Genomic DNA, 27,961 nt, shown 5'->3' with positions numbered 1-27,961 from the left:
CTGATTTTATAAAAATTTATTAAACAATTTTACAACTTATTCCATTGGGTCCCCTTCAAAGTACTCCCCTTCCCTATTATACACTTTTCTCAACATCGTTTCCTCTCCTGGAAACAATCTTTAACTGTATCTTCAGGAATCGCCAAAAGTTTTTGCATCAAATTTTGCTTGGTCTTCAATGGTGTCGAATCGCTTTCCTTTCAGCATGGATTTAAGTTTAGGAAACAAGAAGTCAGCAGGGGCCAAGTCAGGAGAGTAAGGTAGTTGGGGATTAACTGTCATCACGTTTTTTGTGCAAAATTTGCAATTTTGACAGCGACATGAGTGGGTACGTTGTCGTGATGTAGGAACCATGACTGCTGTCTCCAAAGTTTGAGCCACTGTCTGAATTCAAGAAAGCATGAATCTCTTAGAGGAAGAGATAATGGTTACCTTGGATCAGGGGGTCTCCAAAAGTCCCTCCTCGAGGGCTGAATCCAGTCAGGTTTTCGGGATTTCCCCAATGAATATGCATTGAAAGCAGTACATGCACATAGATCTCATGCATATTCATTGGGGAAATCCCGAAAACCTGACTGGATTCGGCCCTCAAGGAAGGACTTTGGAGACCCCTGCCTTGGATGGTCAGACTGGATGGGCTATTTGACCTTTATTTGCCATCATGCTTCTGATAGATAGACCCATATCTGTCATTGTGAGAGATGTGATGTGTAAGTCATATACTCAGGGCTGTGGAGTCGGTAGATAAATGTTCCAACTCCTCAGTTTTTTGTACTTCAGACTCTGACTCCAGGTACCTGAAATTTCTTCCGACTCCGACTCCACAGCACTGGTTAATTTTCAGATCGTTAAAATGAAATGTCAAGTTGAGAGAAATGAGCATTTTCGACACCACCTTCTTTTTGCTTTTAATTGAGGTTCTAAGGCCGCAGAAGCTGCTCGCAACATTTGTGCTGTGTATATAGTGGGTGCTATAGCTGAAAGAATCGCTCGTGATTGGTATGCCAAGTTCAAAAATGGAGTCGGTAGATAAATGTTCCGACTCCGACTCCTCAGTTTTTTGTACTTCTGACTCCGACTCCAGGTACCTGAAATTTCCTCCGACCTCGGCTCCGATTCCACAGCCCTGCATATACTCATTCTTTCTGTTGTAAACTTATTATAGTACAATCTCCAAATAACTGTTCCAGGAACTGCAAGCCCAAAACTAAAATTGCATAATCTTTTCCAAATATTAACATTCAGTATTTTGGGAATACTGTAATAACAATATCTGCTTTGTTGCATTTCTACATTTTACCACCATTTTCTCCCTCTTGGAGTATCCAAAATACACTAGCTCAATGGAAAATAATTCTGAAAAATGATCACCACATCCCTAGTCAGCCATGTTTGTTAAAAAAAAAATAAAATTCTAGTTCTGTGTAACTGTATGAATTTTGTGTAATTGGACACCAAATATGGTATTCACTGACAAGTGATTCCCTGTACAACCTGTTTCAGATATTGGCACCTAATGCAAAAACTTTGACCACTCATTGATATTCTTCCCATATAATTTAAGATGAAAGCCTCATCTTGCATATCGCCTACTATCCAGCACAACTAATACTTCAATTTATTCCTTCTAATATACATCACTTTAAAACCCAACCAACTATAAATAACTCCATCCAATACACTCACTCCATAGATGCAAGATAGTAAAACTATTTTCTGAAACACTGTAAAATCCTAATCAACCCTAATTCCTAAAATAATAAGATTACAACTGAGAAAACCAGATATTCTCAAAAGTCCCAAACATTCTAATGGTATCCTAAGAAAATCCTAAGGGGTATACTAAGGGGTCCTTTTGTTGGTCTTGCCTAAGCTAGGTCTTGAGATTCCTATTATCTCACTGCTGTTTACATTTATAGCTGCATTCTAGGCATCCAGAGGGGAGTATGGCCTCTTTCCACCCCACAGGCGTTTACTTCTCTACAGCTGTAATCTCAGGACAGCAAGCAGGAGCTGTTAGGGTAGAGTAGTCCTGTGATCAGTTGAGGTTTCTCCTAGGTGTTAAGGGGTCAGCTCTGGTGATTATATGTCACTTGCTTCCTTATTCTTTCTCAAGTTAATATTCAGCCAGTGTGAGGGTTTTTTTTTAAAATGAGCACTGACTGCTGCTGGTTAAATTAGACCCAGAAATTCAGTACCATGCCATCTCTGTGCACTGGCTTTGAATATCTAGGTCTTTGGAAAACCTGGAAGATGTGCAGATGCTGGCTGATACTCAGTTTGGAGTGGAAGAGTGACCTAGTGGTTAGAGCAGCTGCCTCAGCACCCTGAGGTTGTGGGTTTGATTCCCATTGTAGCTCCTTGTGACTCTGGTCTAGTCATTTAACACTATTACAGGTACAAAATATGTACTTGTCTAAAATATGTAAACCACTTTGATTGTAACCACACAGAAAAAGTGGTATAATGAGTCCCATCCCTTTTATCCTTTCTGGTACCTGCATACCTAACTAGGCCAAGAAAGGCTGCATGAAAAGCAGTCCTGTCTGCCTGGTTAAGTATTGCCAACTCCCGCCTGGCACCAACTAGAGCCAATATTCACTGGCATTGTCCAGTTAAGTGCTGCTAGATATTGGTAGCTGGCCATCTTTCTGGCAGTGAAACCTATATCTATGGGGCTTATATATCAAAACTTTTCTGTAAAATATAGAGTATTTGGTGATTTATTGATATTAATATTAAGAAGAAGTTCTTTTTAATATAATTTTTCCTTGTGTGTACTATGGTCAGCAATCAGACTCTGAAAAAATGTTCTACTTAAAAGAAAAAATAAATAATAAAAATTCTGATGGTTTAACTTTCAAAGAGAGTTGCGTTTAGAAGAAATGTGTATATTCCTGTATGTAGATTGTTTTATAACTGAGTTGTAGTCTAGATCAGTGGTTCCCAACTTAACACCCAAGACCTGTGGAGTTTGTTCTATTGAATGGTGATGAGAAACTGGGAGCCTAAGTTGCACCAGCAAAACCTCTGTGCTATCAGCAGAATGCTACACTTTAAGGCCTACGTACTGTTCCTCTACCAACTGGTCAGACTGCTGAGTTGCATCACTGCAATACTGTGGTACATAACACAGGGATAAAATGGTGCTCTTGCCCTATACACCAGTGTTTCTCAACTCGGTCCTGGAGTACCCCCTTGCCAGTCAGGTTTTCAGGATATCCACAATGAAGTTGCATAAACTTGATTTGTATACACTGCTTCCATTATATGCAAATGTTTTTCATGCATATTCATTGTGGATATCTTGAAAACCTGACTGGCAAGGGAGTACTCCAGGACCAAGTTGAGAAACACTGCTCTACACCACTTCTCGTGCCCCACCTTCTTCCTTGGCAATCCTATATCGAGTGGGATTGGTAGCAAGAATTGTGTGGTGCAGCTGTCTGTAGAAGGTGACACAAACATACTTGTAGAAGGGTAGAGGCCTTGGAAAAGAAAGCAAAGCAATGTGGGGAGGAGAAAGGTGAAGAAATTATGAGAAGCAGATAAAGAAGGAAAGGAAAAATATAGAAGATGGGGAGAAAAAAATTGAGCACGATCAGTGAATTGGGGAAGGTCACTGATTTTCTGCTGCGCATGTTCATAACAGGTACAGCTGCCAGTGCTCCTTACTGCATTTAAGTGCCAGCAACAAAGTAAGTTGAAGAAATGAAAACCTAGTAGGTCTGCATAGATATTAGAAACCTCTATATTGATAGTGTGAGGAGCACCACTGCCTACCTGATTAATCATGTGTTCCAGAAAGCAATTAATGAAGCTCTCCATCCTACCAAGACTAGAGAAAAAAATTCAAAGGGGTCCTAGAAATTATAAATGGCAAAAAATTGTTTGGGAACCACTGATCTAGGTCTTGTAAGGGCTGCGTATGAAACCTTTACTCACATGCTTACAGCCATGATATCTTTGCAGGTGGTATGAAGCGGAGATTGAGGAGATAGACGAAGAGAATGGCACTGCTGCTATCACCTTCAGTGGCTATGGGAATGCAGAGGTCACGCCCCTATTCAACCTCAAGCCTGTGGAGGAGGGAAGGAAAGCGAAAGAGAACAGTGGCAGCAAACCTATGTCCAAGTGAGTTTTTCTCTCCACTTAAGAGGAAATGCATTTATACCTTTAACTTACCATCTATGTATACATGTCAATCTCTGTATCATGTCTGCGCAAAGTTTGATGACTTTGTTACCAAATGAGCTCGTATGAGCAAGCAACACATGCAGTCTGCTAGTGACAGTCATGCAGCTTTTGTGGATCCCATGCACAGTCAGCAGAGAAAATCATGGAGTGAGATGGATAGTGAGGAGACCAGGCCCTGCTAGCAAATGGAGTGGTACAGCTATTAGGACTGAGGTTGAAGTTGGATAAAGGAAAGGGTATTGTAATAGTATGTGTTGCGAGGATCTTAAAGCATGACTAGATGTTCTTTCAACATTGCCTAATCACTTTGATCTAACAGCAGCAGGAACCCAGTGCAGACCACAGAGAATCAGGATATTTCTCATTGTTTGGCCCTATCAATAATCTGGCTGTGGTATGCATGATTGAGTTTAGACTAGAGAATGACACGGTGACTGTTAGACACAGGAATGGGAGTGGGAGAAAGACTGGTTGCCACGGGTATGTGGAGTGGGGAATGGCCTTGTCCCCGCAGTGAAGTATCTGCCGTGAGTCGCCTCCCACCACTCCCAGTCAGCAGCCTTCCTCAGTGCGATCGCGCATCCAGCAGCTCCGTCTCACCATCGTGGGTGCAGCAGCAGCAGCTCCCCTCCTTCCCTATCACGGGTCCAGCAACCCCCCACCCTTGCATTCTCCCTCCCGATGACGGACGGTAAAAAAACCCCCAAGCAAACAAACCTGTGTGTGCAACTTTCCTGGGTTGGACCCTTCGCACCTCCTGGGGCTGGCCTTCTGGCCTGTTGGAGTGGAAGCTTCCTGCATGCAGGCTTGCCTCCGAGTCCCTCCTTCCTATGTTCATGAGATAAATGTGCCTATGCATCATCTTTAATACATGCAGATTTCTCATTCATGTTTATGGCAAATATCCCAAAAATTTCAATTGGCTGTGTCACCCCAGGGAAGTCCTGCCATAAAAGTTAGTGGGAGCTGCTCATACCATGATCAAAAGAAATTCTAGATTACCTTTGAAAAAGAGGAGGTGGTGGTCAGCAGACTAGAATGGATTGCAGGTTCATTTTTAAATATTTGAGACCCCATCTACCATTAAACAGCTAGTCTTCAACTTTTTTCTACTTGTGTTACTGTGACTGTACCCAGGAGCAGTCAGTACTACAAAGATCATCTTGAGAACAAATCAAAAAATCGAGCTTAGTTGTCATCCCAAGATGACAGCTAAGATATGAAGGCCTCTGATGCTGCATCTGTCATGAGGCTTTTGTATCAACTGTCGAGAAAAACCAGAACAGGAATGGTGTTCATGGAAGGATAGCTATGGTAAAACTAATGTTTGCTTGAAAATAAAAATCACTATGTCCCAATAGCTATGGTAAAACCCCAAGCTTGCTTGGAAAAAAAAAATCACTATGTCCCAATAGCTATGGTAAAACCAGTGCTTGCTTGAAAAAAATCACTATGTCCCAATAGCTATGGTAAAACCTCAAGCTTGCTTGGAAAAAAAAAATCACTATGTCCCAATAGCTATGGTAAAACCAGTGCTTGCTTGAAAAAAAATCACTATATCCCAATAGCTATGGTAAAACCCCAAGCTTGCTTGGAAAAAAAAAATCACTAGGTCCCAATAGCTATGGTAAAACCCCAATGCTTGCTTGGAAAAAAAATCACTATGTCCCGATAGCTATGATAAAACCCCAATGCTTGCTTGAAAAAAAAAAAAATCACTATGTCCCGATAGCTATGGTAAAACCAGTGCTTGCTTGAAAAAAAACCAATCACTGTCCCAATAGCTATGGTAAAACCCCAATGCTTGCTTGAAAAAAAAACAATCACTGTCTCAATAGCTATGGTAAAACCCCAATGCTTGCTTGAAAAAAAAATCACTATGTCCTGATAGCTATGGTAAAACCCCAATGCTTGCTTGAAAAAAAAAAAATCACTATGGACTCCTTTTACAAAGGTGCACTAGCATTTTTAGCGCACGCAGCAGATTAGTGCGCGCTAACCCCGCGCTACGCGGCTAGAAGGCTAGAACTAACACCAGCTCAATGCTGGCGTTAGCGTCTAGCGCGTGGGGCATTGTAGCGGGAGCTATTCCGCGTGTTAATGCCTTAACGCAGCTTAGTAAAAGGAGCCCCTTATCTCTGATTTCATGTCGCTTCTTTTATTACTTATTTTAAAACTCAATGCCCATTATTAAGTATTCATATTCGGCTGAATAAGAAGTCATCATTCGTATCTGGCCCACTGGCAAAATATGTTATTTGGTAGAGCTGTACTCCAAACATTCAAGTATGTCTAAGGAATGGCGGAAAAGGAGATTTCAGAACCAATATTAGTGGCAATTATTTAAATAAATACCTCAGCCAGGCCTATCTGTGGTGGTTCAGAGCAGTGCTACCCTATTCAAGGAAAAATATTTTGTTTTGTTCGATTTGCCTGTTGAATCGATTTTTCGATTCAGTTCGCTTTCAATGACACATCTTTTTAAGTTTAAACATTTAACCAAGGCAATATGCCAAAAATAGGAACATCCAATCTATAACATAGCTTTAAAATTAGTTAGAAACATGGGATGGTGCCAGCAGGGAAGAGGTTCCAGAGGCGCGGGCGCTGGCTGACTGACTACAGGGCGTGCCTCTCGCCACAAGAGGCACGTCCTGTAAGCAGTCAGCCTGCGCCGGCATCTCTCTGCCCCCTCCCCCCAGTGTACTGCAGCACAGTTTGCGATACACTGCCCTAATCCCTTGAACTGCTAAATGTTGCGGCTTCAGGTGTCAGCAGAGTGCCTTCAGCTGTTGAGTCCCTCTGCTATCTTTGCGTCGGTCATCTCTTTCTCTCCTCATTTTGCCCTCCACCAAGTCTATATTTCCCCTATCTCTCCCAAGTCCATCTCTCCATCTTCTGCTTTTGGGGAGGAGGAGACCCTGCTGAAACACCTAAGACCATTGAAAATTGGTGAAAAATGTCTGGCATGGGAAAAAAAATGAAAAACGAAAACTTTTGAGGCATGTCACCCAGTCCAAGGCCAAATCCAACAGAAAAATTTGTGGCAAGATTAGGAGATTGAGGTCCCCAGCCAACCTGAAAGTCCTTGAGCTCCTGTTCAAAGTTGGTGCACAGTTATCCCAAATGACTTGTAACTGTTGCTGCAAGCATTGTGTCAAAGGGTGTGAAGAAGGTTCAGTTGAGACTTTTTTGTTTCATGTTTTTACTTTGAATATTTTTTTATAGTTGCTTTTCTATGTTGAAAATTTAGAGTAATTCCTACTGTTATATATATTGCTTATTTGTGAAAAATATGCAGCAGTGTGAAGAATTCAGAAGATGTATATATAAAGTTTTTGAAGTGCATAAAAAGTATATTCTGTTACATAAACATAAGAGTCTATACTCTAGGTCAGTGTTTTTCAACCTTTTTTGGGCAAAGGCACACTTGTTTCATGAAAAAAATCACGAGGCACACCACCATTAGAAAATGTTAAAAAATTTAACTCTGTGCCTATATTGACTATATATAAAGTAATTCACTTGAGTGCCACCGCCGCCATCGGGAACAGGCCGGCGCCAAGTTCTCCCTGCTTCTCTTCCCCGCGGGGCCGACCAACTCTCGCCACCTGTCGTCAATTCTAACATCGGAGAGGACGTTCTAGGCCAGCCAGGCAGCGATTGGCTGGCCCAGAACGTCCTCTCCGACGTCAGAATTGACGCGAGTGGCGAGAGTTGGCCGGCCCCACAGGGAAAAGCAGGGAGAACTTGGCGACGGCCTGTTCCCGATGGCGGCGGTGGCACTCAAGTGGCTAAAGAGCCGCAGTTTGGCGGCCTAGGGACAACACTGGAGGGTGGCTAGCTGTGCACCCCCTTGGGACGTAAACCCGGGGTGGGACAGACCGCCCCCCCCCCCCCACCCTGGTATGCCACTATCTGTACCTCACTCCCTCCCTATGACCAAAAATTCTCCTTTCTTCTATTCCCCGTGTACACATCCATCTCTTTCCCTCCCTTCCTCTCTCCAAAGTCCATGCCTTGTGTCCAAACACTCATTCCCTCCCCCACCTCAGCATCTCTTTCCCTCCCTTCCTCTCTCCAAAGTCCATGCCTTGTGTCCAAACACTCATTCCCTCCCCCACCTCAGCATCTCTTTCCCTCCCTTCCTCTCTCCCAAGTCCATTTCTTCTGTGTCCAAAAACGCATTCCCTCCCCCACCTCAGCATCTCTTTCCCTCCCTTCCTCTCTCCAAAGTCCATGCCTTGTGTCCAAACACTCATTCCCTCCCCCACCTCAGCATCTCTTTCCCTCCCTTCCTCTCTCCCAAGTCCATTTCTTCTGTGTCCAAAAACACATTCCCTCCCCCACCTCAGCATCTCTTTCCCTCCCTTCCTCTCTCCCAAGTCCATGCCTTCTGTGTCCAAAAACGCATTCCCTTCCCCACCTCAGTATCTCTTTCCCTCCCTCTCTCCCAAGTTCATGCCTTGTGTCCAAAACGCACTCCCTCCCCCCTTTTGTGTTCCGTGTTTGCCTCCCAGCCCATCTTTGCAACTTTCTCAGCAAAACGAAGCTCAAGCCGCGAGGCTTGTCTTCTGCTTCCTGCCTGCCCTGCTGCGCACAAATAGCCGAACGGAAGTATTCTCCGACGTCAGCGCTGACGTCGGAGGGCAGGCTTTGCTTAAGCCCTCCCTCCGACGTCAGCGCTGACATCGGGGAACGCTTGCGATCGGCTATATGTTAGCTGCAGGGCAGGCAGGAACAGAAGACGAGCCTCGCGGCTCCAGATGTATTGAACTCCGCGGGTCCCCCGTCCAGCTCTCTCCTGTCCACGTGGGGCGGACCGCCCCTCTCCCTAGACTGGTGGTACTGCCCTGATGGCGGCCCTGACCGTACGGCACACCAGGCAACATCTCGCGGCACACTAGTGTGCCGCGGAACAGCGGTTGAAAAACACTGCTCTAGGTGAATATCCTCTGGTCACGAACTGTTGCCAAAAGATGTCAGTCACATCTTTCAGCTCCTCCACCAGTGGAGTATAGTGCCCTCTTCAGTTTTCTGCAAGTGAAGTGAGAAGGTGTGTTCTGATCTGCTCTGTTTGGTTTATAATTTTGGGGTATTTTTTAATCCATTTCATGAGGCTTATGTGTCTAGAGGTCCCCAATTTGATGGCTACTCTCCCTGGGAGAGAGTGCAGATTCCATAAGGGTGGTCTGCAGCGCGAAGGGCAATCCCCAGGTATACCTGCTGAGCCAGCCTATTCTGCATTTTGCAAGCTCACGGTCTGTTCCCCTGGGAGCAGGGCTGTGGAGTCAGTAGATAAATCCTTTGACTCCGACTCCTCAGTTTCTGGTACCCACGACTCCAACTCCAGGTACCCAAAATGTCTCCTCGACTCCACACTCATCAACTTCGACTCCTTGACTCCACAGCCCTGCCTGGGAGTTAGCTCACATTCTGATTTATCAGAGGCTGTTAGTCTCTTTGTGCATGAGGATTCGTGGGGGTTGAGGTCACAGTTGGTACCAGTGTGACTGGCAGCCTGAAGATCTCCAGTTTTGGATCACTTTTGACAGAAATTGAGGCAGAAAGTCTTCTCCATTCAGTCAGTCTGCTGAAAAAGCTGACACAGGCAGGCACAGCACAGTGGGTACAGCCCGTTATTCTCTATGAGGAAAACCAGGGGTTCTGAAAATGTTATATTTAAAGGTTTCTGGGGCCAGAGATATTTATTTTATTTATTTAAAACATTTGTATCCCATATGTCTGAAGTTCCATTCAGGTTACAAATATAACATTCATAAATCATACCGTGCAAACAGTTAGCTATACATATTTCTTCAGCCCTAAACATATTAAACAATCTTATTAAAACAGTCTTAACAATTGTGATGAAAAGCCTTTCTAAAAAGTAGACTTTCAAACTTTCAAAAATTTACAAATGTAGAAATACAGCAGACTGATTCAGGAAGAGAGTTCCACAGTTTGGAGCCTATAACACTAAAAACATTGGAACGAATAGTTGCCTTAGTTATGAATCAAAGAGAGAGAACAACCAACAAATTCTTAGATTGAGAACGCAGAGAACGTGAAAGCCTATATGGCTCCAATAATGAACTCATCACCTTTAGTATATAAAGCTTTGTATCTTTCTTTACCAAAGTTAAAATCTTAAATTGGTTTCTTCATTCTACTGGAAGCCAATGAAGCTCCACAAGCAGAAGAGAAATATGTGCATAATGGTCCCCCACCTACAAAACCCTTTCCCTGACTTTTTTGAACTTCGGGAGAAACCCCATGAGCCATTTTTGGTACAAATTTGCTAGTGGTGACCATCTTGGACTTTAAACGATCTGCTTCAAAACCCCGCGATTTGACTCAAAATCAATTGGGATGGACTCCTCAGCTGGTTCTGCCCTTATATCATGCCAGTTTTGTGCTGGATGGCTGGCCAAGGAGCATCCGTAGGGCACGTGAGGGAGGTGCAGGAGCCTCAGGATTAGCCTTCTCTGAGTCCTCTAGGGCTAGGGAACAGCAGGGGGTCTGGGTGGCTGAGAAGAAATCCCTTCCGGAGACACCAAACAGTGATTTTGTGAAATGCAAGTTTGTGAAAGTGGTAAAAGCTCAAGAGAAGCCAGTCTGAGGTCTGCAGCGGTCTATGGAGCCTCCTGTTCAGGGGTTTACCCCGGACTTCATGAATCTCCTGTGGAAAGCTTGACAGGTCCAGGCCTCTCTGCTCTGCCTGCGGGCATGCCAGCTTTGGACCAGGGAGAGATTCTTTCTCTGGAGACCTCTCCGCCACTAAGGAATCCAAAATCTAGCCTGAGTGACCATGTTGACCAGGGCTGCGAGGATTGGAGATCGGACTCCATGCTTTTACTTGCCCAGATAAGTTTCTTGCTTGGAGGACTCTGGTTCTCTTGCAGGGACCGGAAGTCAGGAGATGATAGTCCTAGTTGATCAGGGAGAAGATCCCTCTGTGCGGTGGCTTTTCAGGACGGCTACAGTGCTGAATGCGCTCAGGGAACTGAAACTGGAAACTCAACAGCCATCAACCTCACTGCACAGTAATGAGCAACACAAATGTTCAGACTACATTTTTTCCTGCACACATGGACAACGCTTTGCTGGTCATTGAGCAATGGGAGTCTCCGGAAGGCTCCATAAGGGTAGCCAAGACTGTCCAAGCTTTACCCCATGGCTGTGGAATTTCAGCAGCTGAAAATAGATTCCACGGTGGCTCAAGTGATAAAACGTACCTCACTCCATAGTGTAGGGGGTGTGATGTTAAAGGATATGTAGGACCATAAAGTAGACATGGTACTTAGGAGGCAATTTGAAGCATTAGCTTTGGGGATCAAAGCTGCAATGGCAACCTCATTCATGGCACGTGCCTGCCACACCATATTGTGACAGAGTCTGCGGCAGAAGAGGATGTATGCCCCAGCATGTGTTAGAGGGGGTTAGATTATGTTGTGGATGCTCTCTACGATATCATAAGAGTTATGAGCAAGGTGTTGGCGTATACCGTTTTCACCTGCAGGATGCTCTGGATTAAGAAATAGACAGGCAATTCAGCCTCCAAGGTCACCTTAAACAGACTGCCTTGCAAATCGTGACTCGCAAACCGAGCATTGCATCAATTTGCGAGTCCCCCCACCCGCTAATCGGTATCGCCCCCCCACACATACACACGAACCAGCATCCCCCGCCCGCCCAAACTGAAAGCTTACCCCCCAATCTGGCACCGGCAAGCAGCACCAACCCACAGGAGGTGCCGGTGCCGGAAGATCATGCCTCTCCTCTGACTGGGCCTTTAGTATCTGCGCATGCTTAAGACCTTCTGGCTCTCGTTCTCTCCAAGAATCTGGGAGAGAGGTGGGAGCCAGAAGGCTTTGAGCATGCGCAGATGCTCAAGGCCCAGTCGGAGGAGAGGCACGATCTTCCGGTACCGGCACCTGTGGGTTGGTGCTGCTTGCCGGTGCCAGATTGGGGGTAAGCTTTCAGTTTGGGTGGGCAGGGGATGCCGGTTCGCTGGGGGGGGGCAGTGTTTGCGGGTAGGGGGCCCATGCCAGTTCGCGGGGGGGGGATGTGGAAGTGCACCAGAGGCCTCGGGGGTGAGGGGGTCTTTTTGGGATGGAGCAACGCCAGTGGCCAGAGGGGGGGATGGGAGGTGGAACAAATAAGCGAGTTTCCCTTACTTTCTATGGGGAAACTCGCTTTGATATACGAGTAAATTGGTATACGAGCATGCTTCTGGAACGAATAATGCTTGTAAACCAAGGTTCCACTGTACTCCATATATTTCATAGTGCCCAAAAAGAGCACCGAAGACTGGAGATCAGTTTGGGACCTGAAATCTGTGAATGTGGCCCTGAAAGAGATGGTCTGGTCAGTAATTGTGGTGGTGGCACCAGGTAAATTCCTAGCCTTCCTAGAGGTGACGGAGACGTACCTTCATATTCCCATCTTCCCATCACACAGGAAATAACTGATGTTCCATGTTCTGCAAAAGCATTTCCAGTTAGCAGCTCTACCCTTCAGCTTAGCAGCAGCTCCATGCACCTTCACCAAGATGTTGGTGGTGGTCACAGTTTTCCTCTGCAGGAGGGCAATTCAGGTGCACCCTTACTTGGACAATTGGGTGATCAGAGCCCTGTCAAAGGTAGAGGGAGAGCAGATGCTGTGGCAAGTTGTAGATCTTCAGGATCTGGGCTGGATAGTCAACTTCAAGAAGAGTCACCTAGAGCCGACCCAATGCTTGGAGTACTTTGGGAGTCTGCTTCGACATAATGAAGGGCCACGTCTTTTTTGCCTGAGCCACACAAACAGAAGCTTAATAAGCAGATTACAGATCTAGCAATGTAAAGCCCCACTGCCTGGCATTACCTTCAGGTCCTGGGCTCATTTGAAGCCACCCTGGAAGTGGTTCCCCTAATGTCATTCCTTCCAGATAAAACTTCCCTGGTCTGTGGAAGTGAGGATCAGCCTGTGCTGGTAGCTCCAAGCAGACTCCTTCCTTATCGAGGGGCATCCCTCTCTGAATCCCCCCATGGATGATTCTAACAACCAATGCTATCCTGTCAGGTTCAGGGGCCCATTGCAGCAGGCATCTGGTGCAGGGCCGATGGGCTCTCCATCAGAGAAAATGGTCCATAAAGCGCCTGGAACCACAAGCCATTCAGCTAGCCTTAAGGTAATTGGAGAAAGATCTGGAAGGCAAGGTAGTCGGAACATTCTTGGACAATGCCACCACAAACAGACAAGGAGGCTCTGTTATGTCTGGAGGCTCAGATGATGTTCAGGTGGGCAGATGCTCATCTTCAGGCGCTCACCGCAGCCTGCAGAGCAGAAGTGGAAAATGTGAATGCTGACTTTCTCAGCAGGCACACGTTAGACCCAGGAAAATGGTCACTGTCTTGAAAAGCGTTCAATCTCAACGCTGGGGAAGTCTGGTGATGGACTTAATAACTTCAGCCAAAACACGAAGGCGATTTGCTTCTGCAGCCAAAGAGACTAACAAGGAAGTGCTGGAAGTGAGGCCGTTTTGTGTCCCTACCATGGCCCATGGTGGGCCAGGTCATTTGCAGAATCGTGATCCACTTGGGATTTATGATCCTAGTAGCCCCAGATTGATCTCGCCGGCCTTGGTTTGTGGGTTTGTGGGTCTTGGTTTGTGGGAACAGATGCATCAAGCTACTGGTTCATATGGGGCTACTCGGCCAAAATCCAATCCACATGGAGAACCCAGATCACTTTAGTCTTACTTAAGAACATAAGATTTGCTGCTGCTGGGTCAGACCAGTGGCTCTTAGGTCAAAGACCTGTGCCCTATTTGAGTCTAGCCTTACTTGCGTATGTTCTGTTCCAGTAGGAATTTATCCAACCTTGTATTGAATCCCTAAATACACAAAGGGTATTCTGAGGTAGTCATTTCTATTCTCCCAATGAGCTAAAAAGCCTTCAACTGTTGCAGCCTACACTAAGGCCTAAAAGGCTTTTCAGATCTGCCAAAGATAATGTGAAGCCTTTCAAGACTCCAATTCAGGTGATTCTTGACTTTCTGCAGGCCGGATTAGAGAAAGGCCTGGCAGTAGCATCTCTCAAGGTGCCGGTGGCAGGCCTCTTGTGCTTTCGAGCCTGAGCGGGAAAGGTTTCACTGACATCTTAACTTGATGTGACCAGATTTTTGAAGGGGATGTTCAGATTGCGGCCTCCGTTAAGCCAGCCTTTTCTGACCTGGAATCTTAACATCATCCTGAAGGGACTTTGTAAGCCTCTGTGCAATCCCATTCAAGAGTCATCCCTGCTGGATCTCATGGTGAAGACTGTTTCTGGTGGCAGTTGTCTCAGCAAGAAGGGTCTTAGAATTGCAGGCATTCTCGTGCAGAGAACCATACCTCAAGATCACAGAGGCAGAAATTGTCCTATGCATGGTACCTTCCTTTCTACCAAAGATTGTTTCGGCCTTTCATGTCAGCCAAGAGATCCGTCTACCCACATTTCAGTCTATGAATTTGGCCATGCAAGATAAAATATTGCACAGACTGGACATACAGAGAGTTTTACTCCACTGTTTGGAATGGAACGATGACTTTTGTCTTTCTGACCGTATTTTTGGTCTAACCATTCAGGCAAGACAAAGCAGACCAGCTTTCAAGTCATCTGTTGCCAGATGGATTCATATGGTAATTTCGTAGACATAAGTTGCCTGTGGAAAACAGCTGCCTATTGAAGTAAATGCTGCTTAGTTTACCTTATTGGAATGACTACGAGACGGCATTGTATTTTCCAAAACAGACAATATATAAGTATAAAGACTTACAAAATTACAGCAGCAAAGACATAGCAGAAGAAATATATTGTCAGTTCAGAATATGCAATGGAGAGTAGAACTTACACCCATATGCCGAATAGGGGGCTAGCACACCCGCTGGCATAAGCAAGTAAATCTCTCTGGCTCTACCTGTGATGCATGTTTTTTTATACAGAGAAATTCTTCCTTTGTTCCAAAAAGCACATCCTCGAACTTTGGTCATGTACTTCCCTATCGTTACAAAAATGTATACCTAACTATTCCTCCCCCCAGTCCATGCCTCTCTCACTTCCCCCCTCCCCAGGAGGGGGGCCCGAGCAGAAACAGAGAATTCTTCGTGAACTTTCTTCTTACAGCTCTGAGATCCTTATCACCTTGCAGATGCTAATTTGTGGTTTTACAATGCTGTACATCTTCAGGATGGCGTCCTTGTAGACAGTCTTATGCAGAAAGTTGGCAAGGGTGACCTTTCAGCACCCCAGCTGTTCTTGGCTCCCATAACTTGCTTCAGGGACAGGCAGCAAATGTCCAATCTGGTTAAAAGTGCTGTCTTGGTACCAAGCTCCCTCATCTCTCTATGCCCCCGTCCTGCAAGGATTGTTGCTTGTTATAAATGTCTTATGGCTTTTCAGGGTTCCTGGCATATGTGAAGTCATACAACACTGATAACAGCTCAGCAGAACCTTGGAGAAGTATCCTCCCAGCAGGGAATGGAGACAGGAACTTTGCAGCAAAGGCCAGCTGGGTTAGCATTTCAAAGGATACATGTGTTCACAGACAGCAAGGTACAGGCTGGGCCAGGCTATGGGAAAATATATGTTTAAAATGTCTGTAGTGTCCAGCATACACAAGTGAGGCCAGTATGTCCAGTTTATCCTTCTGTATGTCCAGGTTATCCATCTCACTATTTTTCTCAAATGTGGCAGCTTCTGGGCAGAGCCCAGGACAGTGCTGCCTGAAGAGATCTATGTCCTCAGTCTTGCGGGCAGGCTCATCTGTCCCATCCTAGGCATCTGCCATTACATAACATAAGAATTGCCATACTGGGACAGACCGAAGGTCCATCAAGCCCTACATCCTGTTTCCAACAGTGGCCAACCCAGGTCCCAAATATCTAGCTAGATTCCAAGTAGTAAAACAGATTTTATGCTGCTTATCCTAGGAATAAGTAGTGGATTTCCCCAAGCCATCTCAATAATGGCCTATAGACTTCTCTTTTAGGAAATTATCCAAGCCTTTTTAAAATCCCACTAAGCTAACTGGTTTTACCACATTCTCTGGCAACAAATTTCAGAGTTTGATTATACATTGTGTGAAGAAATATTTTCTCCGGTTTATTTTACAACTACTACTTAGTAGCTTTATCACATACCTCCTAGTCATAGTATTTTTGGAAAGCATGAACAAGCGAATCACATCTACCCTTTCCGTTCCTCTCAGTATTTTATAGACCTCTGTCATATCACCCTTAAGCCCCTCTCTTCTCCAAGCTAAACAGCCCTAGCCACTTTAGCCTTTCCTCATAGGGAAGTCGTCCCAAACCTTTAATCACTTTTGTTGCCCTTCTCTGTACCTTTGCTAATTCTGCACACAGAACTGCACACAGTATTCAAGTTGCAGCTGCACCATAAGAGTTATATAGGGCATTATAACATTTTCATCTTTTTCCATTCCTTTCCTGATAATTCCTAACATTCTATTTGCTTTCTTAGCCACCGCCGCACTTTGAGCTGAAGGTTTCAACGTATCAGTGACGATCCTGTTCCTGGACAGCGACTCCTAACATAGAACCCAGCATCACGTAGCTATAGTTCGGGTTCCCTTTTCCCACGTGCATCACTTTGCACTTGCTCACATTAAACATCGTCTGCCATTTTGACTCCCAATCACAACTTTGAATCATCAGCAAATTTAATTCTCAGTAGTTATTCCCATCTCTAGATCATTGATAAATATGTTGAAAAGCAGTGATCCCAGCATAGATCTCTGGGGAACCCCCATATTTACCCTTCTCTATTGAGAATATTGACCATTTAAACCTACTCTGTTTTCTGTCTTTCTAATTTCCTCAGAAGTCTGTCATTGCTTTGGTACTTCACCTATAGACTCCTATGTTTATGTAACAGAATGAAAGATTAGGTTTTTACCTGGATAATCTTCTTTCTGTTAATATACATTGGAATCTGTACCGCCCGCCCTGTCAGTTTTCAATGTGCCTTCTTTCTGCCTCATATTAATTTATAGGCCAGAACTGTAGTTTTTCTTCTATCAGTGGGAAGTACATATAATCACATATGACTAATAAAGCAATAAGTTTGTTGAGTTCCTGATCTCCATATATGTGTATTTGTTGCACACAGCAGGGAGATTTTTTGGTACACCTGCATTGGTTTATGCTGACTATTGTTCTTTTTCATTATAACTCATGAAAAGAACAATAGTTAGCATAAACCAATGTAGGTGTACCAAAAAATCTCCCTGCTATGTTCCCTATTGTTCAAGGGACGTTTCCTGTGCTCCTTCCCCCCCCTCCCCCCCACCACTGCTTTCTTCAGTTATAGTGGATATCGATTGCTTTGGTATAAACTGAAGAGGGCATTATACTCCACTGGTGAAAAAGGAGCTGAAAGATGATATCCTTCTGCAACAGTTCGCGATCAGAGGACATTCACCTACAGACTCCTATGTTTATTAACAGAAAGAAGATTATCCAGGTAAGAACCTAATCATCTATTAAGCAACACTTTAGGATAATGTATTGGAACCCAGGAGAAATGTATACTTTCAGTTGTGCAGTTTTAGTAGGCTTTGCATATTAAAATTCTGTTGAACTCTGCATGAGTGGGCATTGATTTTACAGGTAACAATTTACAGATAAGCACATACCCATCTGACCTTTGGTTCCAGTTCTTCTGCATGAAAATACAGAGTTCCTGGCAGGGCTGTGGAGTCAGTAGATAAATCCTTTGACTCCGACTCCTCAGTTTCTGGTACCCACGACTCTGACTCCAGTTACCCAAAATTGTCTCTGACTCCTCAGTTTCTGGTACCCAAAATTGACTCCGACTCCTCAGTTTCTGGTACCCACGATTCTGACTACCTAAAATTGTCCTCGACTCTGACTCCACAGCCCTGGTTCCTGACCCTGTTGCTTCTTGTGTACTGATGTCCACCCTACCTTTTGTTTATGATACAATTTTAGCCCTGAAGGATGATCATTAGCTGCCCAGGTGCTGCTTTGATTTTGCTCTCATTTTTCCTTTTAAGCATTGCAGCAGGATGAATGAATTGTTCTTGCATAATTCTACTCTATTCCTGAATCTATTGGGTTATATTCCTATACTCACCACAACTTGTAGGAAGCCTCATTATTCAGAGACTTAAGCCCCTTCCCTCTCACCTCATGACTGTCCCCCCCAGGAATCAGTTTCATTCCTACAAGCCAAACTGTAGGAGCTCGTCTTCTCTGCTCGTGTTTATTTTCTTTCAAATTCAGTCTTTTTGTTTGTGGATTCTGCCCTCATGCTGCAGAGGATCCCGTGGGGACAGCTCTGGCTGTGGGAGATCACAGACTTTTCCATAAAGTCTGCTTACAGAGAGGGTTGGCTGTACAGCCAGCACTTCTCATCGGGGCTTCGGGACTGTTCCCTTGGGAGCTTGCTCATCCCAGGTTTGTCCACTAGTGCGTTGGGCGCAGGCTGCATGGCTCCTTGGAGGTGTTCCTGGAATTGGGGCCAGACTCCGTTCCTCCACAAGGCGTGTGCACGGTGTATCTGAGGGTGGCAGAGGTCCCGACAGTGGATGTCCGGTCGGTGGGGCAGTCAGAAGATCTGAAGTCCAGCTTTCCTGCTTCTTAAAGCAGAGGATCTCCCTGTCTGCAGATTCAGCATCTCTGTCAGTATTTCCAGGCAGCACATGGCACAGTGTGTATCAGGCTGACAGCCTGAATCAGCGATTTTAAAGGGTATCTAGAAAGAGGTTTGGGGTGGTTTCTTGGTGTGCCGAAGCCCTCCCCACCCCTAAAATCCCAAAATCGCTGTTTTTGCAGGGTTCCTGTGCTTTTCTTGGGCAATTTTAGAGTAAAATCAGCACCTGCAGTGGCCATCTTAGATTTTCGTGATCTATTTTAAAAGTTATTTTTAGCCCCTCTATAAGCTTCGTTTTTGCAAGAAAACAATTCAGATGGACGTCACAGAGCAGGATTTGGTGGATTCATGTCTGGTGTGCAACCGTGTTCCACATGCGCTGTGGTGAAATTTGTTCAGACCCAGTGCCCTCGACCTCTGCCACTATTTCTGCCAATGGGCTTGAAAAAATAGTGTCAGAGGACCCCATAGAGCGCAGTTGGCGCTCTGGGTAAACGCAAGCTCATTTCTGGGGAAAAGTCTCATAAGTTCTACAAATTTCTAAGAAGGGTCCTCATTAGAGAATGACACGGGGACAAATTTATCACCATCTCCACAGGAACTCAATTTCCCCGTGAGTTTTGTCCCTGTCTGCCCCATTCCTGTAAGCTCTGCTTTAACTGCACAATCCTCGAACACTTATGATTTTAAGCTTGTGCAGATGAGGGCAGAGTTTGCAGGAATGGGACAGGGACAGTAAAAGAACTCGTGGGGATGGGACGAGAAAATGAGTTCCTGTGGGGATGGGAAAAAATTTGTCCCCATGTCATTCTCTAGTACTCAGGAGGCTCTTGCCCCAGTTGATATCTCCCCCCCCCCCCCCCCCATTTTATTAATATGATGTTTCAGGCTTATTTGTTTAAGAAATCAATGCTAGTCACTTCCGCAGGCATTCTCACTGGCCATAGGGTCTCCTCCCTAGGGCCTGGGCCTTCATTCCTATCCCCTATCTGCACCCTCTCTCTCTCTAGGGGGGACATCTCTGTTCAGGGCTGGTGGGTCCTCTCCGAGAGGAAGCAGTCAATCAATTGCCTGGAGCTTTGAGTGATTCAACTGGCTCTCCTCCATTTCGAGGGTCATCTCTGGAGTTGGGCTGTCCACATCTTCTCGGACATGGACGCAGTGGCTTATGTCAATCGCCAGTGAGACACCAGGAGCACCCCCTGAACATGGAGGCCCAGCTTCTCTTCCAGTGAGCAGAGAGAATCCTCATGGCACTTTTAGCTGCACATGTAGCCGAAGTGGACAACGTCCAACCGGATTTTCTTGCTCGTCAGACACTGGACCCTGAGAGTGGTCCCTGTCCCAAAGAGCATTCAGCGACTTTGGCAGCGAAGGCCTGGACGCTCTGGTTCAACCTTGGCCGTGGGAGTCTTCTGTATGTCTTCCCTCTATGGCCCATGATTGGGTGTCTGTTGAGAAGAATAACAATCCACAAGGGGCAGGTGATCCTCATCGTACCCAACTGGCAGAAGTACCCATGGTATGTCGACTTGGTTCAGCTCCAGCAGGAGCAGGAGCTTCGGCACACGTGTCATTCACATCTACTCACACAGGACCCAATTGCACTGCAGGATCTGGACCGCTTTGGTCTTATGGCCTGGCTATTGAGCATGCGGCCTTAGTTAGTATGTGCTATTCAGCTGTCATTGCCACGCTCCTCCGCAGCAAAAAGAAGTCCATGGTAGCTGTTTATGTGATGGCATGGAGATGTTATCAGGCCTGGTGCGTCCAGAAGCAGAAGGATCCATCTATTCCATTAGTTCCTTGTATTCTTGAGTTCCTTCAGGACAGCTTAAAGAAAGGCCTGGCGGTGGCTTCTCTCAGGGTCCAGATTGCTGGTCTTTTTTGTATGGGTCCTAATCCCTTGAGGGGCTTCTTATCCTCTCATTCGGATGTAGTCCGTTTTCTGTGGGGTGCTCTGAGGCTTCGGCCTCCCACTCTAGCTCCCCTGTCCGTCTTGAAATCTCAACCTGGTGTTCCGCTCTCTGGCTCGTCCACCTTATGAGCCTCTGGCGCGAACATCCTTAATGGATCTTATGGTCAAGATTGTTTTTCTAGTGGCCATTGCCTCTGCCCACAGGAGCTGCAGGCTCTTTCCTGCCAGGATCCCTTTTTACGTATTACGGATTGTGACATGTTGATGTGTGCGGTTCCCTCTTTGCTTCCGAAAGTGGTATTGGCTTTCCATGTCAATCAAGAAGTCAGGCTTTCTGCTTTTGTTTCCTCCAGTTCAAGGTAGCAGGAGAAATTGTTGCGGTATCTGGAGGTTATGAACGATTTTCACCTCTCTGACCATCTTTTTGTTCTGGCGGGTTGGGCAGGCCAGCTTCCAAGGCTACCATTTCCAGATTAATCCATATGGCCATTTCCTCTGCTTACATAACGGCTGGTAAGAAACCCCCTTCGTGGTGAGGGCTTATTCTACCAGAGGCATCTCTTCTTCTTGGGCATAGTTGTAAACGGCGATCTCTTTGGAGGAGATTTGCAGGTCTGCTACCTAATCCTTTTTGCATACGTTCACCAAGTTTTACAGGATCGATGTGGCAGCCAAGCAGGATTCTGCTTTTGATTCCTTCATTTTGGCAGCAGGTTTTTCAGTCCCACCTTGACTCTCTAGGACTGCTCTGTTATGTCCCAATAGTTCAGGAATAGAGTGGGAATGTACAAGAATGAAAAATTAGGTTCTTACCTTTGCTAATCTTTTTTCTTGTAAATCCACACTCTATTCCTGGAACTCGCCCTGGAAACTGCTGATCGCTAATTGTCTGCATTTACAAGTACCGGTAAGCTGGTGAAATCAACTTAGCAGGGTTTAAAAAAGGTTTGGATAATTTCTTAGAAGTCCATAGGCCATTTATTGAGATGGCTTGGGGAAATCCACTGCTTATTCCTAGGATAAGCAGCATAAAATCTGTTTTACTACTTGGGACCTGGGTTGGCCACTATTGGAAACAGGATGTATCTGTCCCAGTATGGCAATTCTTATGTTCTTATGAATTTCTGTTTTCTTACCTGCCTTTATAAAAGGGCCATCAGAATGGGTTTAGCACTTAGTTTGGGGGGGATCCCTAGTTCAGGTGCCCCCTTCTGACAGTGCAGGCTGTCTCTCCTTATAGCACTGATTTTTGGCGTTCATGTTCTTGTTTAATGACCTGTCCCAACTGTTGCTGTTTGTTCTACATTTCTTGTTATGAGCAGATTAGACTTATTTGTTGGGGAGTGTCACCATACCTCTCTTTTGCCTTTGTCCTTTACAGACGTTCGTGGCTGCTTTGACACAAACTGATTCCTGGGGAAACAGTCATGAAGTAAGAGGGGAGGGGCTTAAGTCTCTGAATAATGAGGCTTCCTACAAGTTCTGGCAAGTATAGGAAAATAACCAAATAGTCCAGGAATAGAGTGTAGATTTACAAGAAAGAAGATAGGTAAGAACCTAATCTTTTGTTATGAATTTTTTTCTTGCAGAAAAGAAATGATAGCCCAGCAACGAGAATATAAAAAGAAAAAGGCTTTGAAAAAAGCTCAGAGAATAAAAGAACTTGAACAAGAACGAGAAGACCAGAAAGTAAAATGGCAGCAGTTTAATAACAAAGCTTATTCTAAGAACAAAAAAGGCCAGGTTTGTATATTTTGTCAGTATTCCTTTAAAGATGTGTAGAACAATTAAAATGATCCTAGCTGAGAGTGGGGCATCAGTAATCCTTGTTCCTTTCGAGAAGTAAGTGGGTCCCAAGATAAATAGAAATTTTATTTTTTTAAATGCTTATACTTCACCAGTCCTAGCTCATAGTGGCTCACAAAATTGAAACATAACAGTACAATTTAATACATAAAAACAGAAATCATGCACCTATAACATAATAAAATGCCAAAGTCATGTTACTATTATTACCCAGCATGGCAAACTAAACCAATACCAGAATATGAGTTGTCTGATTCAAAAGCTTGCAAAACAAAAAAGGCTTTCAGTTTCTTTCAAAATGACAGATCACTTCCCTCTTGCCTTAGCTCCAGGGTTAAGGCATCCAAAGGGGGAGAACATGCAACTTAAAAGCCCAATTGTAGGTTTGTTAAAAATTTCAGGGAAGGGCTAAAAAAGGAAGTGGCACATGCATATTCTTTTAATGTATCATTCAAATAATAATAATAATTTATTTTTTATATACCGCCATACCAACAAGGTTTAAAGCGGTTCACAACAGGAAAAGTTGGTACATATAGTGCAAATAGATAACATACAGATAAAACAGGCAGATATTATTAAAATACATCAATTAAAAAGCAGGCCATTCTCTTTTCTTGCTTTAAATTTAAACATGTTAATCAAGGGAAACCAATGATGTGCTTTCGGCATCACTGTAATCTGTTTAAAACATGAAAAGCAGCATATAGTAGTAATTGCAAGGCCTGAGTTAAAGAATTTGGAAGATCCAATAACTAGCATTCCAGTATCGACACCAGTTAACATGAGTGCTTGCATTTTTGATCTAAAATCAGCTGGCCAAAATAGCGCATTCTTGAAAATCAAAAACAGTAAGCAGGCAAGCGAGATTGCACTTAAGGAATGTGTTTTTCAAACATGGAAGCCAAATATTTCCTCTAGTTAGTGCCCTCTGGAAATCGGAAAGGCTACTGCTTTCCAACATGTATAGCATTTAAAGCAATGAGGAGACGAAATCTGTTAAAACTGTTTGAGTTGGAGTGGTTTTATTTTCTGGCAGGTCCTGTGATTTCCCCATAGCTTCATTGGTTCCCAACCTTTTCGGGAGCCACTCAGAGGTACAGACATTCCCAACAATAAAGTCCAGCATGTAGTGGAAAAGTGGTCAGTAACTGGTAAGGACTGCTGGCTCTTAATAAACATGCAGTGACATCACTCGCTGTCGTCATGTGAAAGCCAACCCAGGTGAGAAAAGTGAAACTGCAAACTCTAGGGGAAAGGAGGTAGCATTTGGCCACAGCACTGAACTTTGGGACAAAGTTGTAGTATAGCGTATGATGGAGGAGGTCTTTTTACAGTTCTAGCTGATTTTTCTAATATTTCAAACTACTTTTGACCATGTACATTCCAAAACAATAAAGCAAGTTCATATCAATTGTGTTGCTACAGTGCTGTAGTACATCACCCAATGATAAAATGCCTCTATTTCCCCTACACCTCTTTCCCTCCCCCCCCCACTCCACCTGCCTCCTTGGCGGTCTTGTTGCCCATATGTAGGATAACTGTAAATGTAATATGACAGTATAGTTATAGACTAGTGGTGTTTGGTTGTGTTTGTTTTGCTTTTGTATGTGATCAATAAGTCCTTGATTAACCATCTAGGAATTATTAGGTGTTAAACTTAGAGTTGCCATATTTGCTAAGTCAGAGGATGCTTGACCCCGCTCATGCCCTTGTCCCAGCCCCCCAGCACAGCTTCTCTCTCCAGCCCTCCACTCGGGTCACCTCAGTCAGGTCTGGCTCTCATGTGTCTCCTCTGCTCTAGTACCTTCTCTTGTGCTGCAATTTTAAAACTTTGGACAGCATTAGCGACGTGTTGCTTCTGCTGTCGGCCTGCCCCGGAAGCCTTCACTCTGCAGCATTCCACCTATGCAGAAACAGGAAGTGCTGCAGAATGAAGGCTTCCGGGGCAGGCCGACAGCAGAAGGATCACATTGCTAATGCTGCCAGATACCAGAAGTTTTTAAAATTTCTGTGCCAGAGATGGTACTTGGGTCAGGGGAGACTCATGAGAGCCAGACCTGACTCCGGGGTAGGGGCTGGACTGGAGTGAGTGAGTCTAAAACCCCAACAAACTCCCTCCAGTCCAGGAAACTGTCCGGACACCTGGACAGTTCTCTAAAAAGAGGACATGTCCAGGTAAATCCGCATGTCTGGTAACCCTAGTTAAACAGTGTATAGCTCTTATGGGTTCTAGTCTCTAACCTTGGTTGATTAGTATTAGAGTGCAGATATTGTATTGAGAGACACTGATCCTGTTAATACTATCTTAATAACAAGATGTTCGGGATTATATATTGACAAAGTGGGACTTCAATTATAACTTGGTGAAGAACTTAAGTGCATATCCTGTTCAGTTCCACTATAATATTTCACTTGTCCTTTGCCATTGTCATGCAGTGACATGTTTGAACTCTTTTGATGAAAGATGCTCTACCATTAGAGATACATTATTGAGAGAAGGGGATGGGATTTGATATACCGCCTTTCTGTGGTTATAATCAGTGATTTACATATTATATACAGATACTTATTTTGTACCTGGGGTAAAGGAGGGTTGTGACTTGCCCAGAGTCACAAAGAGCTGCAGTGGGAATTAAACTCTGTTTTCTAGGTTCTCAGGCTGCTGTACTAACCATTAGGCTATTCCTCCAGTCATATCAATCCTTCTTGACTCCATGTTTTATTGCATAAGAATCAGTCTTGGCAACTGATCACTGTAGATTAGCTTAAGATGTAACTTGACTTTGTGCATTTTATGTTCCTTTTCAGGTAAAGAGAAGCATCTTTGCCTCTCCTGAAAGTGTAACAGGAAAGGTCGGCGTGGGGACATGTGGGATTGCAGACAAGCCTATGACACAGTATCAAGACACATCGAAATACAATGTCAGGCATTTGATGCCTCAGTAACTGGGAGAGAAAAGAACAGAAATGTCATCTCTGCAGGGCTTTACAGTTACCTTTTTACCATTATATTTTTATAAAAGTAAATTATTTGCTAGCATGCAAGGAAGAGGCACAATTTGGACATTGGTTGGCTTCAGAAGATGTGATGAGCCACTTTGACTTTTTGTGAAATTGAATTTTTTTTTCCTGTATTATTAGTATCAATTTTTTTTGTTTGTTTTTTTGTTTGAGCTGAAGAACTTTCCAAATCTTGGTTTGCAGACTTGTGACATGTGCCATGGCAGACTCTGGGACTGGAAAACTTTCAATTGAATCAAACATTAAGGAATTTTTTTTCACGATCATAGAAATCCTACTTCATTTTCCTTTTGGTTATCTGCAATGAATATGCCAGAATCCTATCTAGTAAATTAGTAATTGACTAATTTTCTCCTCTGTTTCTATACTTTGCTGCCAACTTAATGCATCTGTAATTTTTTTGTCACTATAATATCTTAATCTATTGTTAGGACGTTTGGGAAATCATGCGTCCAAAACCTGACTTCCCTTATTGTGTTTTCTTGTACTTGACTATGTTCCTGTGCTACTTGTTTTTTGCCTATGTTTGTATCTTTTTTTTTTTTTTTTTCAATCTGTGCTGCATTAAAAAAAAAAAAAAGCTAATGTATAGCCCTGTAAACAACGTTAGATATTTTTGTAAAATTATGTCTGAGTTCATGAGCAAGAGCACTTTAAATATTTTCTATTAGAAACTATTTCTTGTTCATAAATTCTGACTGTTTGCCTTGTCTGTTTTTTCTATAGCTGGTGTGTGTTTTTATATATTTTATAATTTTTTTTCCTTCACTTGATGTTTTAATTTTCTGTTAGCTAGGTCACCATCACTGATTGGTGAGTGTCCACCAGCTATCCGAGTCCTATTTAATTCAAGCACTGTTCTCCAACAGATAGTATAGAATAAAGAGAGGAAAAAAGTTCTTCAATTAATGGAAGAGTAATTTTATGACACAGTATGAATTTCAGTTTTGTATGTTAACTTTTATTAAATAAAATGTTTTAACATCTATGATTATGGATGTATAACAACAAGCCGAAGATGCTATGTATGATGCATGAGAAATAGGGCATGCCCTTTTCAGGACCAAGGAGGGAGGAACACAATCGGTCATTTGTTTTTGGTGGTGTTAGATTGTTTTGTAATAGAGTGAAATAAAAAAGTATATTAAGGTAGATGTTGCAATTTGATCACAAGCACTAAAATTGTAAGGATGTTATGGGCCATATAACACAAGACTATGTCAGATCAAAGGTCCATCTAGTCCAGTACGAGAGGGTGCTTAAAAGTTCTCAGCCCAACAGCTTCTTAAATTCTGAGCATTATTTTGCCACTGAAGCTGAAGAGTTATTTTATTTTACAAAATGCCAATTTGCAGAATTGTAATACTATGTTTTGACATTGATTAATTGAACCAAGTCAGCAAAAAGTGTTGAATTTTCAAGTGTGGATCTCTGAGTTATCCCAGGACAAGCAGGCAGCATATTCTTGACTGATGGGTGACGGCACCGACGGAGCCCCAGTATGGATAATTTTAGAGTGATTGCACTCTAAGAACTTAGAAAGTTCTAGTTAGGCCGCACCGCGCATGCGCGAGTGCCTTCCCGCCCGACGAAGGTGCGCGGTCCCCAGTTTCTTAGTTTCCGCGGAGCTTAGAAAACGCGTGTTTCCAACAGCTGTTGGAAAAATTTTTCAATTTTTTTCTCGCCGTCCCGCTCGCGCGTTTTCTTGCCGTGAAGTGTTCACATTATTATTTTCTTTCTTTTCTAAAAAAAAAAAAAAAAAGTCAATTTTTTTCGACTTTTTTCCGGTCGGCCCCGGCGGGGCTTGTTGGCACCATCGAAGCCTCGGGCTTCGATTTTGCTACGGCCGTTTTTCCCTTCATGCCCCTCTCACCGGGTTTTAAGAAGTGTCAGCGGTGTGCACATACTATTTCCCTCTCCGACCCATACAAGTGGTGCCTTCAGTGTCTGGGTCCGGACCATAGGGCTGAAACGTGCACCCGCTGCAGTTCTCTCCAAAAGAGAACTCTAAAGAATCGCCAAATTCAACAGCGGATTCTTTTCGGTGCCGCCATGGATGTTCCCCCGACATCGACACTGACAACTTCCTCCAAATCGGCACCGGTGACTTCGACGCCGCAAGATCCATCCTCGGTGTCGCACCCTGTAGGTAAGCCGGCTAAGAAGCCATCCCCTACTGTTCTTGGCCCGCCAGTCGAACAAGCAGTGAGTCAAGTCCTGCAGACTGCGCGCCGGCCCCGCAAACGCTCCACTCCCATTGAAGTCACTGCCTCTTCATCGGCATCGACTTCTCCTGAGGGTCGAGCTGCACCGCAGGTACCGAGCAAGAAAAAAGCGGTACTGGTGCCATCGGGA

At 44.3% G+C, this 27,961-nt stretch overlaps 1 protein-coding gene across 3 annotated transcripts in view; it reads left to right on the top strand.

Moving 5' to 3' along the window:
* The window catches only part of SMNDC1 (survival motor neuron domain containing 1), a 63,401-nt gene extending 36,643 nt beyond the window's left edge, over positions 1-26,758 (top strand). For 2 of the 3 annotated variants that reach the window (XM_033941930.1, XM_033941929.1), the window contains exons 4-6: positions 3,973-4,134; positions 22,366-22,519; positions 25,394-26,758. In XM_033941930.1, the coding sequence (XP_033797821.1) occupies positions 3,973-4,134; positions 22,366-22,519; positions 25,394-25,531 (454 nt within the window). In that variant the 3' untranslated portion in view covers positions 25,532-26,758. Of the gene's footprint in view, positions 1-3,972; positions 4,135-22,365; positions 22,520-23,621; positions 23,807-25,393 lie in introns of all 3 variants that reach the window. The other variant, XR_004539209.1, reaches the window with a different exon arrangement.
* The last annotated feature ends 1,203 nt before the right edge of the window (positions 26,759-27,961 follow it).

The sequence above is a fragment of the Geotrypetes seraphini genome, chromosome 4 (assembly GCF_902459505.1).
Source record: "Geotrypetes seraphini chromosome 4, aGeoSer1.1, whole genome shotgun sequence".
NCBI classification, from domain to species: domain Eukaryota; kingdom Metazoa; phylum Chordata; class Amphibia; order Gymnophiona; family Dermophiidae; genus Geotrypetes; species Geotrypetes seraphini.
The sequence above is the reverse complement of the archived record's forward strand: the minus strand, read 5'-3'. Positions and strand labels throughout refer to the sequence as shown.